Here is a 14449-nt window from a genome sequence, read left to right as displayed (position 1 = left end):
GTGAGAAGAACCCTAAAAAAATGGGATTGTAACTGGCATGTTTAGAGTCTGTTTGTTTCAAGTGGAGTCTTCCAAAATTAATTTACCTGTTTCTTTGCAAATTCTTGTCCCACAGGCTGTTCCTCCAAGATTTTAATGGGACGAAGTTCCAGAATGATGTTCTCAGAATGCATACAAGGGTTATTTTTGGATGGTGGACTTTCAGGTGATCTTTTTAGTTTACTTTCTTATTCATACTTCCCCACATTTCCTGACTTTTTTTCTTCTAAATAAGGAGCAAGTTATCATTTTTACAAAAACAATAGTTTTTGTAAATAGTTTTGAAAAATAATAAAATTGAAACCCCTTACCACTGATTTCATTCTTCTCTCTGCCCAAGTTTCTAAAGGACATCTACTTTCTTCTTGCTTTCCTTGCCAATTGAAGACTAGCAGTTATGCAGTAATTCATTTCCAAATTGGGAAAGTGAGTCCTCTGTGCCATTGAGTAGGCAGTCGGTGTTGATCTAGGGAGCTCAGGCAACTAATGAACTACACTTCCATAAAATTTTCTCTTTTGTCTTCATTTATGGGGATAATTCAAACCAAAGCGGAGTGGGTCTCTTGCATATGAATTATGCTAGTAATGTTCTGTTTATTGACCTAATGTCAAGATGATTTTAATAGTTTTAATATTTCTTGAGCACTCAGGGTGTTTTAGATACAAAGTCAGTTACAGACAAACAAAAGACAATAACTCCACATTCAATGACTCTACTTAATGAAATAATAAAAACCATTTAAGACTTTCTCTTTTGTGTATCCATGTGTGGTCGTCTTTTCTATTTTTGCTTCAATACAAATGCAGAGCAGAACACTCAACATATCTGGGGGCCAAGCTTTCTCCCCACTGTCCAACTTCCTAAAGAGGATGCTTCCAGGGGGATCTGCAAAGGCATCTATTCCTTTTTCTATAAATATTTAGTAAGCACCTGTTGCATGCTGGTCCATACCCCAGGTAATGGATTTACCACTGGAAACCAGAAGGGGTTCCTGATCAGAGAGGCTAATGGAGGAATACAAGCATATCAATGAGGCCTGGATGCAATATTTCATGAACACCACTGTGGAGGGACCAATGTCATCTGGCAGAAGTATCAAAGGAAGGATCAGAAAATATTTCAGAGGGGAGAAAAGGCAAATGTAGCAGAGTGATGTGAAACGGCAGGACTCTCTTTTGAAAATTCTAGAGGTAATTTTCATGTGTCTAGAGGGCATGAGGTGAGTGAGGTGAGAGTGATGGAAGGTGGCACCAGATCATTAAATGGGGAGCAGGTTCTAGATGTGAATTTAGGACTCATAGAACCAACCTCAGGAAGCAGATAGGGCTGTGGGTTCCAGGCTCCTCCATGCTAGGAATAAAAGTAGGGTCACAAAGCAGGAAGTTTGCCTTTGATTGCTCTGGAATAATTGAGGTCCCCTGAAATCCTGCCCACCGTGGTGAGTGTGCCTCACATGGTGCCAAGACCCATTCCTCTTGGCCTCCACATCCACCGTGTTGTTCCTCTCTCTCCACATGCCTCTTCTCTTCATGGCTGGAGCCAGCGGCAATAGCCAAGACCCTGGTACTTGTAGGCACTCAACTCTTTCTTGCCTTGTCCCACAGTTTCAACAGCCCTCTTCTCTGATGCTGGCCTCTTGTCATGGCTAACCCTGTAGACTTCCGTCCCTTCTCTCCTTGGGATGGGTCCCTTCTCAGGACACCCTGGAACCCTCTAGTCAGGAGATCCACTTGAAGGTCACCTCCCAGATACGGTGACATGTGCCTGAATCTTTGGGAGAACAAAATTTTGATGCAGGCTGGTGACTTTGGAAAAGTTCTAGGAAAAGAAATGGAAAGAGAAAATAGGAGGAAGAAAACGCAGGCTGCACTATGACTTGAAGAGAGAGAACAGGATGTACATATGGGTGGCTCCAAATTCAGAGTAAAGTGTACATATTTGTAGTATTCTTTTTACCTCTATTTTTTCAACTGAAATCCTCTATTATTTTTCTATTTTGTATTGTTTGTATGTTTGTAAGCCACCTTAGAACTTTTTTTGAAACGTGGCAGAATATAAATACATGACTAAATAAATAAAGAAGGTAATTTATAGTCCCGGCATTGAGTACCTAGCGTTCTGAAGACAGGAGTGATGCGGTCAAAAACACTTTTTGCTAAAACACTTTTTGCTAAACGCGACTGTGGTCAGAATTTGACACAGCAGGAAAAGAGGATTTCAAATTATAATCTAACTTCCAAGTGATGCTTTAACACTGACTTATGACGGCAAAGTAGTTGGCAGTATTTGTCCCCTAAACACCAAACCCGACCCAGGGGGAAGGCATGCACCAGGGCGCTGACTCCTGCCATCTGGAGCGAGACTTTCCCAGCCTTGGGGCTCCCACAGGGCGAAAGGGTGGGAGAAATGTCCTGGAGGAGGTTGGATGGTGTCGCTTTCGGGGGGGTTAGGGAGATTGATGGGTACAATGGCTTCAGAAAGCCAACTGCAATGGTTACCCCAACTGGGACTTTCTTTCACGGTTCCTCCACCGAAACCCAGGATTATCCCTTTTGATCACTCAACTCCTTCCCCTCTCGGCTAGGCTGAACTTGCCCTCTCTCATCAGTTTCTCCTTTCCCCGGGGACTGCCCCCCCAATCCCGCCCCAACAAGCGCCCACGTTTTCCCAGAATTAGCGTGCTCACTCCTTTACCCTCCGCCCCAGCCCCCTTTTCTCGGCTTCTGCCTCCTCCACCCAGGACGCCCCCCTCTTGCCTCCCCATGGAGCCCAGACCTCGGGGACCCAGACCCGGCTGCGGGGCCGCAGGTGGATGGGCGGGAAGCCCGACGGGCGGAGGGTAGCCCGCGGCCGGGAGCAGAGCGGAGCGGGTGGGGCCCCTCCCCGCGGGCGGGCGCGCGGCGGGCCGAGGGGGCGGGCCCAGGGCCTTCCGCGCGCCGCCGCCGCCCCTCGAGCCGCCTCCTCGCTCCGCCAGTCGGCGCGACCCAGGTGCCGGCGGGCAGGAGGAGCCCGAGGATGTGCGGCTGGCTGCTGCTCCTCCTCTGGGGGCTACTCCCCGGCGTGGTGGCAGGGGGCTTGGACCGGGCCCTCCCTCACCGCACCCTCCTCGACTCCGAGGGCAAGTACTGGCTGAGCTGGGGTCCCCGGGGCGGCCGGCTCGCCTTCCGCCTCGAGGTGCGCACCGCCGGCTACGTGGGCTTCGGCTTCTCGCCCACCGGGGCCATGGCAGCGGCGGACATCGTCGTGGGCGGGGTGGCCCACGGGCGGCCCTATCTGCAGGTAAGCGCGTCCCCTCCCGGAGCCCGTCCCGCCGAGCTCCGTCCCGTCTCCCGCCCTCGGGGCAGGCGCGAGTGCAGGCGCTCCCGGGGCCGCCCGGTGAACTCCGCGGCCGGGGCTGGAAGCCGTCGCTACCCGGAGCCCTGCAGCCCGAACCCCGCACGCGCTCCCCTTGGAGGTCGGCTCCCGCTCCCCCGGAGCCAAAGGCGCCCGCCGCTGGGCTCCGCGCCACCGCCTCCCGGCCCCGAGTTCTCGCCCGGGGAAGCTGAGCACGGGTGACCTCGGGAAGCTTTCCGTCTCTGAACACTTTCCTGTCCCCAGCGCCCCACTTGTTAGATTCCCCTACATACACACCTGCCACACATCCCCATTCATCCCTCCTGGGAAAGGAGAACGACCCTTTGGGGACCTAACGGGAAGACAGTCAAGGTTGGAGGGACCTGTGAGCTTTAGCGCTTTGCTGTCTTGCTGTCGAGGACCAGGATCCCAGAACTCACCAAATCGTAGCTCTTCTGGAGTCCCCAGGCACGGAGCTGAGGTCAGCTGCCTCATCTGAGAGATGAATGCAAGGTCCCCAAAAATCATTTAGGACCTTTGCTATTCTGGGAGCCGGTTAGGATGCCCATTCAGAGACCCGCAAAACTTAAGAGTTCCCCAGGCAAAAACCTCTAGGAAGTGGGGAAACTTTTCGCTTATTTTAATAGCTAACAAAGTTAATTTGACGGCTGCCTATTTGCTTTGAAAGAGTCGGAGTAGATACGATACGTTGCCTGTTCATAGATACCTTTATGAACAGGAGGAGGGGGGGAAGAACTTAAGAAAACCAGAATGATTAGGTGGTTAGGTTTTCTGGACATCTTTGTTTGATCTTGACAACATTTGGACGCTTTTCCACAATTACATAACATCGTGGTGATTATACTCTGTTACTTACAAAAGTTCATCCCGAAATACTGCCCTTTGCTGAAAGTCTCTCCTTCCCAATGAAAACTCCTTGCTGTTCTGGCATTGGGTTAAGGTTTTGATGATATTAAAATCAATGCACGGGTGAATACCAAAGTGCCTTTCTCAGTAATCTTATTCCTGACTTCTAAGTTTGATTTCCACAACTTTCTGGCTGAGATGTCATCAAATTTTAACTCTGATTCTGGCACTGAGCTATCTAGAAATTAAAAAAATGACAGTAATAAAAGCTTCAAAACCATCCTGTTGTCTGTTGTTTTCATAAATTAATCTTTTTCTCCCAAAATAAGTATTCTGCAACTACAGTAAAATTAAGTTTTATGAGGATTGTGCTTTGTTGAAGTCATTGATGTATAAATTTCCTCCTGCGGCAGCATTTCAGGCATTAAATTTGTAAACCAAGAATTTTATTCCAGGCACAGGCCTTACTAGATGAATAATTTAACTCTCTAATGATAATGAAGAAGAAAATACCTTATTTAAATACCTAATTGAGCCAAGTCTTTTTGTTTGTTTGTTCACGGTGGGAGAGGCAATGTGCCCCTTAACTATCCTTGCATGTTTTGTTGAAAGGGACATGGAAAATCTTTCTGTGATAATATCATAAGACAGGGTATACTTTAAAAGATAACTTGATATTGTTTCCCCCCAAAGAGTAGCATTTCTAGAAAGCCCATCCAATTTGATATCAAATGAAAGACCAAGAGTAGAGTCCTGTTTCAACATGCCATAATTGGCCCACCACAAAAACAGACTTTGTTAAACTACAGTGTTTTCACACTGCTGGTGGTTCTTCATAAAGATTGCATAAAAATTAACTAAGTGCTCTCTGGATTGACTTTGAGCCCTAGAAATTTTCTCAAAGTAATCAGTGAATACCTATCACTATGAGATAAGCCTTAGAAACGGTCACTTTCCCAATATATTTAATGAGCAGGAAATAAGATTTTCCCCTCATTTTTATTCTAAGGAAATAAAATCCTTATTTTCATCTATAAATGATAATTATTTTCTTAGCAGATTGACATCCTTTACTGTTCCCTTTCCTTAATCTTATTCATTCTAGGACATATAAAATACACTAAAAATTATGCTAATCAGTTATATGGAAAGAAAATGGACTAAAACCTCTTTAATAAAATGAAAGACACCAAACACTAAAAATGAAAAGAAATGCATCAGTTCCATCTGGGTCATCCAAGCTAGGTGATTTTCCAAAACTTGAAATCGAATCTTCTCTCTAGAAACTATTAATTTGAGAGTGTTCACACAGTGATGTGATAAGGATATCCTAAGCAACTATACCAAAAGTTGAATAGGGTTCTTAAACAGTGTATGTGATTCAAGTAGGAGACTTTGGATTCGATGTAATTTTACTCCCAGCGAGTATGAACTTTGCAAGACAAAGCATTGGCATCCACGCACTGAGATGTCATAATACTCTACATTGACACCGAGGTCACCTCCCCTTGCTGCTTTTTTTTTCCCGTAAATTTTATGTCCTTCTTATTTAATTTTTAAAAACTTGACCTTCAGATATTTTTTCTGTCATTGCTCTGACTTCTATTTTTCTGGTTATCTTAAACTTTTATATTAACTCCTGAATAACTGTGTGAGAATAAATTCCAGCCAACCAGTAGAGAATTATTGGTTAAAATAGGTGCTACAAACCCAAATGCCTATAGAGGTCACACAGCGAGTATAAAAGACTGACGAGCTTGATCCCATGCAACAGACAGTAGAGAGGATGGAGGAAAAACGGGTTTTGTGACTGAGTTACTGTTTTGTGGGAATGCAAATGGGTATTGGCAGATCTTTTGTTTTTGTTTTTGCTTTTTTTGAGAAAGATGGAAATTTAGATGTGCGTAAATAAAACCTGATTACGAAATACTGGCCACACTTCAAGTTTGTACAAAGCACCATGTAGAGCACATATATACACAAAATTTTAGTGGAGGTGAGAGCCCATGGACAACTTAATCTGGGGCCAAGAGGGAAAAGGCTAAGGTTAGTAAAGAATCAACCCGAATTATGAAAAGCCACGAAAGGCAGAGAGGCAGGTCCCATATCTCTTCAAGCCTGGCTTATTCTGTGACAAGAAATGTCCAGTGTCAGAGGGGACCTTGCCCGTTTCTTTTCTTTCTTTTTTTTTTTTTATAATCTATTATATAACACAACACCCCAAAACATAGTCGCTTAATACAGTGACAGTTTGCTCACAAATCTGCAATTCGTGGAGAGGCTAAGTGGGGACATATCTCTGCTTCACTTGATGTCACCTCTAGGGTGAGTGGTTAGAATCATTGGAAGGCTCCCTCTGTCACTTGCCTGACTGGCAGCTGCTCTTGGCTGGGGATCTCAGTCCCCACTCCACGTTGCCACTCAGCTTCCCCACAGCTGAGTGGCCGGGTCCCCGTGGTCCCAAGAGGCCCAGGCAGAAACTGGATAGCAGCCTTTTATAACTTAGCCTTTGAGTCATGTTTGCTGTAGTCACATCTCACTGGATTCATGAGGGAACATAGACTCCACCTCAGGATTACATCATAAGGGGTTCACAGGGGAATGAAATATATGCATGTGGCCATCTTTGCAAAATACTTGCTTCCACACCCATCCCCACTGACTTGTCACCGTCTCCTTCCTATGAACACCTTTGAGTACGTGTCTACATGGGTCCACTCTCTCTTGACACTACTGAGATTGGGAGGCAATATTCACTTATTTGCCTTCTTTCGTTTTACACACACTCTCTCACACGACTCACAAGGTGTTAGTGAAGAGTTACTTCTATTCCACACTCCCCCGCCAATAAAGACTACTGAAGTTCTACAACTCCATATTTTTCAGTGGTTGCCAGTCACAGATTCAGAGTTGGACCCAATGAGAATACCTCCAGAGGGCAGTGTGACATTTGCTTGTAGGCTTGTGGAGCGAAAAATCAAATTCCGATTTTCTTGTCTCAAGGCAATAGGCTTGGCTACCGTTTAAACTATACCCAGAGGGGAGGCTTTATGTCCATTTTGTAACCCACTGACCCAGTCTGGAGACAGTTCCTCAAATGGTGTATAACCAGGTCTGATCAAATGGGAAAGAAAAGAGAAATGTGGTTGGGAAGTGAAGCCTCAATATAATCTATCAGTATAATCTATCAGATACACTGTTGTGGAGCGGCTCACACTTGGGGTAACATGACCCCTGGGATGCTGCTGAGGTCATTTCTGCACTGTCTTTCACAGGATTGCCAGGGGCGGGGGTGGGAAGCAGTCTTTCCTCTTGCATTGGCTTTTGAAAACCTCACTATTTTGTCTCAATGAATTAACTCTCACTTCCCTGATGGATTCATGTCCTTGCCTTGTACTTTGCCCCTTTTTGACACAGTGCAATCCCACCCCCACCCCAGCCACTTAGCAACTGTGAGTCCCCATTTGAGTCAAGTAATCTGGGTTGATGAATGCCTAGTTTGTGTGAGTTAGAGAAGAGGGCAGCATTGTTGGATATGCCGGTTGAATTTGCACAAAAATTGATTCACTCTTCCTTTGGGGGTAGAAATGGCTAGTGAATGGAGGCTGAAACATATGTCATCGTTTGTTACAGCCTTGCTTCTGGGCTGTCTCTAAAACTGAAACATTTCTGTGATGAGAAGTAAGTCTTCAGCAGCAGGGTAATTGCTGCTGGGCTGTTCGCTGAGGAAGTGCTTGGAAATTGTGCTGTGATTTGAAATCACAGAAAACAGTGAGCATTCTTTGTGGTTAACGATGTGCTGCTTTTAAGCGCACCCCAGCCAACGGCAACAAAGAAATGTTTGGAAAGCAAATTGAAAAAGCTGTAAGGGAGCGATGAAGAGAGTGTACAGCCCTGACACAGCTCAGCTGGGGCTTTGTTAAGAGATATTTATAAGTCTTCAGATTATGCCCCCCCCCCGAATTTCCAGATGACGAAGGGACCTCTCCAAGCTTCGTGCTTTGTGCATTAGTAATAAGGACACGTGAGCCAGTGCAATGCCCCTCACACGATGAGACTCTTCAGCTGTGTGGCTCTCCCGGGCACAGCAGATGATTTCATAATGCCAGCCCGAGGAAACAGGGCAGACCTAAGAGCCAAGGGAATAATGCACCTGAACTGACCAGCAAGTTCAAGGCTTCAAACAACCAATGGCATATTTCTGGATTCTTGGAAGGAAGGCAGAGTCCACTTCAAAGAAAGTGAATGGTGGCTTATTGATTCATTTTTTGTAATAGAGCCCTAGTACAATAAAGTTGCTGGCAAAAGGAATGAATTCATTATACACCCCCGTGTTTCTGAGAATGTTTGATCCATATGAAAAAAAAGACAAAACCGTGCATATGGTTGCCTCACAATGCTGTTTATTGTAACTTTTAAAAAAATAATCAGTACAGAATTTTAAATAGACAGTTGTTTCCCCAGGAAACTTCTTCCCAATCTGTCTTTCAAGTTTGTTACATTCTAGAGTAGACCAAAAAAAAAAAAAAAAAAAAAAAAAAAAGCTGCTCATAAGGATAGCATATAGGGAATTCTAGAAAAATAACTTCAAATGCGTAATTTTTGTTAACTGTAAAGGTAGAATGATATATTGAGTGCTATACAAATAATGGATAGAGCAGATTTAATTTGTTAGTGAGGCTTTTCGTATTCATCTCATGTAGCCAAAAATTATGAGAAAACTTTATAAACGGTTATTGCTCTTACAGGTGAAATGTTGCTGTTCTATGTATTTACTTGCTGCTCTTACGAGCTCGGAGTTCAGGGGCGCCTGGCTCGCTCAGTCTGAAGAACAGTGACTCTTGATCGCAGGGTCATGAGTTTGAGCCCCGTGTTGATCCAGAGATCGCTAAGAAATAGACGAACTTAAAAAAAAAAAGAGCTCAGAGTTCAGTTGATTCCCCTCAGGTTTTCTAAATTTCCCCACACCCCCAATTTTACAGGTGAGAAACAGAGTCTTATGTACCTATTAAATGGTTTGTTGGAGACCATGCAGATCAGCAGCCTGGATTCGTTTCCTCTGAGTTCTGGTTTGCTGTTCTTTCTTCTCCTGCAAGTAAACAGTAACTTACATAAAAACATATGCCAGTTTTCTTCCTTGATAGTAAAAGAATATGTATAATAGAATACATTTTAAAAGTGATTGGTAAAATAAAATCATAGCACTTCTCTTACTACTTTTTTCCCACTACAAATGTCATAGACATTTATTTCAATGATACGATTTTTCATTCATTAAGTTCTCAATATATGCCATACATTATGAGAAGTCCTTAAAGTGTGTACTCTCATGTAATTCCCACAGTAGTCCTGTGAGGTCAACGTCTTATTTCTCCCATTTTGTAGATGTACAAACTTGAGGCTCCAGGTCACACAGCAGGGGAATCATTTGTGACTCTCATGAGTGAGTAAAACACTTACCTATGAGCAGTGAACGTTGGAATGTTCATTCTTTCGTTTAACCAATATTGACTGAACTTTTGTTGACCAGTTCCAAATCCTAGGGACATAGCATTGAGTGAGATGAAGCCAGTGGTGTCATGGAGCTCAGATTTTGTTGGGGGATAAACAAATACATAAGAAAAATATCAGAAAGTGCTGAGGTTTAAAATAGAGTGATGTGATAAGGGGAAACCATGTGACTGTTTCAGATTAGAGTGCTTATAATCAAGACCCGAAGGAAAACAAATGTCCCAAGTCTTAAAGGTTATCTTTGGAGATTAATCATAGTGTTTACAACTCAAAATATTATATACTATGAAGAAGATTATCTGGCATGTGCATCAAAGAAGTTAGTAGACCTTGAATATAGGAAACTGCTTACCTGGAAGAAATATAATTAATGTTTTAACAAATGTGTCTGAACCACATGAGCTCTCTTTTCTGTTTCTGTGGCATTGCTACACAGAAACTGTAAGCTCCTCTAGAGTCTTTCAGGCTTTGATCTAGAGACTTGGTGATTTTATAGAACTTTCTTTCTTAATTCTAGGTGTGAATGTTTTTCTCTTATACTCTGTGTTCTTTCTCATCTGCCATAATATTAGAGAGCTAAAGAACTTGAAGAAGCCAGATCAGCAAAACACACATGACTGTGGCAGATTTCCAACTTTTGGGCAATTTTTAAATGAAAACACGGAAATCTCAGTTTGTTAGAGAAAACTAAATTGCTGAGAAACTGAGAAAGATACTTCCTATGCCAGAAGTCCCCAAACTTCTCTGCACATTAGCACCACTTGGGGGTCTTTAAAAAATTCCAATGCCCAGGTAACTGACCTTCCTCCCCCGTACCAATTAAATCTCATACAATCTCAGGGGGTGGACATAGGCATGAATAAATTTTAGTTTCCCAGGTGATTCTGACCGGCAGACATGTTTGGGAACTACTGATAGACCTTATGTGTTCAGGCTCTTTGATAAGAATCAGGTGACTCCTTTGTGGTCAACCTACAGAAGCTTGGAAGATTCCAGGCATCTGGCAGGGGGATGCCAAGGAGAATTCCATACCAAGTCATTTAGAGTGCATTTGAAGTTTGATGTTTGAAGCAAGGGCTGGCATATGTGTGGATACTGAAAATTATTTTATAAAATAGAAAAATAAAGTGGATTTTCCTAAAAGGGAAAGGCTTCTGAGATGAGTTTGACATAGTTATTGATAACTCTAAGTATTTTTTCAGATTTACATGCTGAAGCAAGAGTAGCAACGGAAGGACTGTGGGTAGTGGTGTATTTCAACCTATGCTGAACCAGAAATCTCTCTCTTCCTCATAGCTTTCTTTCATTTCTATACACCTTTTGTCAGTTGGTTCTAGCTGCTGTATTTCTAGGCAACAGGAATATCTGCCCACACAGAGTCTAAAATTCATAAGTTATATATGGTTACAGGGCATCAAAGGAACATTAATAAATGAAAGTTCTGGATAATCTCAGCCTGTATTTAAGCCAAGAGAAATGTTCTACTTTAAAATCTTTTATTAGAATTCACAGTAACAAAATGGACTCCCTTTGTATTTGGAAAAATTCTCAAGTATCTTTCCAGTTATGTAAATAGATATCTTCTCCCTTCCTTCCTCTGTTCTCCAAGGGTCCTAGTAAGTAGTGAAATGCCCTGAAGCTATCCCTGCAGAAGGGAGAGGGGGAATAGTAGCGGGAGTGGTAGATAATTAGTATTTTATTAGGGTCTGGATGGAACATTTACAAGTTGGTGACTGTCAGTGTTGCCCCATCTTCCCGAGGTACCAGGGACGACAATTCCATGTGCTTGGCAGGTCATCAAGAAATGCTTGCGGAATAACAGCTGAACACTTAAAAGCAGGAATTCTTGGTGTGAATCCCGGGACTGCTTGCTGCTTATTGGATGTGTGGTCCCTGGCAAACTCCTTAGCCTCTCTAAGTGACACTTTCCTTTATGAAGAAGGGACCCCTGCTATCTAAAGCATGGGGTTTTAGTGAGAATTAAACGAAACAGGCGTGTAAAGCTCTTCAGCAAATTATGTGGCGCATTGAAAGTACTTGAATATAAGATGTTACTATAATCGATCAAGCAATCAGAGAAATGTCAGAATTAGCAGGAGATGACATGGAGACAAGTACGGCAACTTGGGGAAGAGGCGTCTGCTCAATGTAGAGATGGGGGATATTGATAGCATTTTGTAAGAAAATTTGAGGAAAAACTGTAATTCGTTTGTGACTACTTTGCCATCATTAATGACCAGAGACCAGCCTGGTTTCAATAGACACAGATTAAACTGACAAGACAGCATTTTCTTTTGCATTTGATTTGCTGGACGTGTACTTGAAGTATTAAATAAACGGTACATCTGAATGGCAGTAAGGGAATTGGCAGGGTCTCTCATTTCTTGTACGAGATGGACTAAGAAAGTCGAATTAGGCATAATCATAGATATTTAAACATTCATACCCAAAATATGTTGATATCAGACTGGCTACATTAGACTAAGGGATGAGGACTCAAAGATGGTGATATATTAAAATAATGAAAGGAAACTAAAAGTTAAAAATTCACTAAGAATACACATAGAATTAAACACGTGGTTAAAAAATGAGTTGTGTATATATAAAATGTGTAAAATTGAACTTAATTAGAATTCCTATGGAAAAGTTCTAAATATTAGGTCATTTTAAACTCAGAATGTGTGCTGGCTAAACACACAGATGCAGTATTAGCCTATACACTCTGCTGTTTACATCGAGGGAGGTAATATCGACAGATACTCTGCACCAGGCTGCTCACATCAGAAGATGAGTTCTAGAATAACATTTTTAAGAGATCTAAAAGAGGATTACAAACATGGTTGAAATGTCTGGAAGTTGGGGTTCCCTGGGTAATGGGAAACAGCTGTCAATGTTTTGCCTGGAGAAAGATTAGAAAAACGTGATCATTGTTTTTGAAATGGTGGACAGTCTTCCTCAGGAAGTATGGATTAGATGCTCCCTGTTAGGCTCCAGGAGGACGGAAAAAAGGCCCAATTAATATATTAAAAGGCAGAAGATTTTATTTAGTTCAGTATAACAAATGCATTTCTGACAATGAGAGGTCTTAAAATGGGATGAATTGCCTTGTGAAGTTGTAAATTCATGAGCTTTTCACTAGAGGTATTAAATACTGTGTCATCAGCTCCTTAAAAATATTTTTGAGAGGGGCGCCTGGGTGGCTCAGTTGGCTGAGCGTCCCACTCGGTTTTGGCTCAGGTCATGACCTCAGGGTCATGAGGTCGAGCCCCAGGTTGGGCTCCTCCCTCAGCAGGGAATTTGCATGAGATTCTGTCTCCCTCTCCCTCTGCCCCTCCCATATTCGTGCTCTGTCTCTCAAATGAATAAATCAGTCTTTTAAAAAAACTGTTTTTGAGAGAATTCCTCCTTTGGTGGGAGCTAGAATCAGGTGTCTTTCAGGTTGTCTTCCAGCTTTATGGTGATGCTGAAAATAACTTTATTCCACATTCATGCTTCTAGGTTATTCAAGAACTCAATAGAAGAGAAGATATTAGCAACTGTATTGGAAACTGTCTATGTTGGTTTTCACCCTGCCTCAGAAGTTGCCCCCTGTCTGTGGACAGGCATGCACTGCCCCATGAGAGTGGGTGTGAGACTACTTCATCTCCCTCCTGTGTGTTTCAGTATATTTGAATTATGTATAGTGAATGTGTATTTGAAATCTGAAAAAAAAAAAAAGAAAGAAAAAGACTACTTTGTGACTTGTGTATACTCAGAAGAAGAATGTGGAGGGCTTCCAGGGGGAAGCTGAATGTGAAGTTGGTGAGTTTCTGAAACTTGGTGGTGGCATTATTTTGATTTATCTCCTTCCAGTCTGCATATTCTCTGTCTTCTGACCTCCCCACCCCAGGAAGATGTCTAGGTAGGCACCTCAAGATTAGCCTCATTCACCCTGTTTCTTTCCCAGCCTTCCCAGTCTCAGTAAATGGCAGCTCCTGGTAGCTCCAGTCAAAGCTGAGGAGTCTTTCTTTTGTCTTCTCTTTCCTTCGCCCCACATATGAAACACATCTTCAGGTCCTGTTGACCCTTCCTCTCTAAAGGCTAAATCGAAAACCTGCCCCCTTCCCTTCAGTTTTACTATTACCACTCAAGTACAGACCACCCAGACCACTACATGACTCCTGTATCTTTTTTTTTTAAAGATTTATTTATTTGAGAGAGAGAACACGCACTAGTGGGGGGAGGGGCAGAGGAAGAGCATCTTCAAACAGACTCCCCTGTGAGTGCAGAGCTTGACGTGGGGCTCAGTCCCATGACCCTGAGATCCATGACCTGAGCTGAAACCAAGAGTCGGTCGCTTAACTGACTGAGCCTTCCAGGCACCCCATGACTTCTGACTTCTGACCACCACTCTTATTCCTTCTTGCCATCCTCTACATGGTAGCCACAGTAATACACACACACACGCACACACACACACTTTTTTCATGTCAATCAGAATATGTCACTTGCTGCTTAAAGCTCAGATGACTTTTATATAAGCTTAGTATTAAATTTCAACTCCCTACCCTAACCTGTAAGGTATCACAAGGTCTGGGGCTTCCTTTGATCCCTGTTGACCTCTTTCCTGGGCATAATATAGTTCAGCCACCTGGCTTTTATTTGCTTCCTCAAACTGGATACCCACCCCCACTCAGGTCTTTTCTCATAACTGCCCTC

General features: G+C 43.1%; 1 protein-coding gene across 1 annotated transcript in view; it reads left to right on the top strand.

Moving 5' to 3' along the window:
- The first annotated feature begins 2993 nt into the window (after window positions 1–2993).
- The window catches only part of MOXD1 (monooxygenase DBH like 1), a 96233-nt gene continuing 84777 nt past the window's right edge, over window positions 2994–14449 (top strand). Inside the window, exon 1 of the mRNA XM_034670781.1 lies at window positions 2994–3319. Within this exon, the coding sequence (XP_034526672.1) occupies window positions 3056–3319 (264 nt within the window). The 5' untranslated portion in view covers window positions 2994–3055. The remainder of the gene's footprint in view (window positions 3320–14449) is intronic.

Source organism: Ailuropoda melanoleuca, chromosome 10 (assembly GCF_002007445.2).
Source record: "Ailuropoda melanoleuca isolate Jingjing chromosome 10, ASM200744v2, whole genome shotgun sequence".
In the NCBI taxonomy this organism is placed as follows: Eukaryota; Metazoa; Chordata; class Mammalia; order Carnivora; family Ursidae; genus Ailuropoda; species Ailuropoda melanoleuca.
The sequence above is the reverse complement of the archived record's forward strand: the minus strand, read 5'-3'. Positions and strand labels throughout refer to the sequence as shown.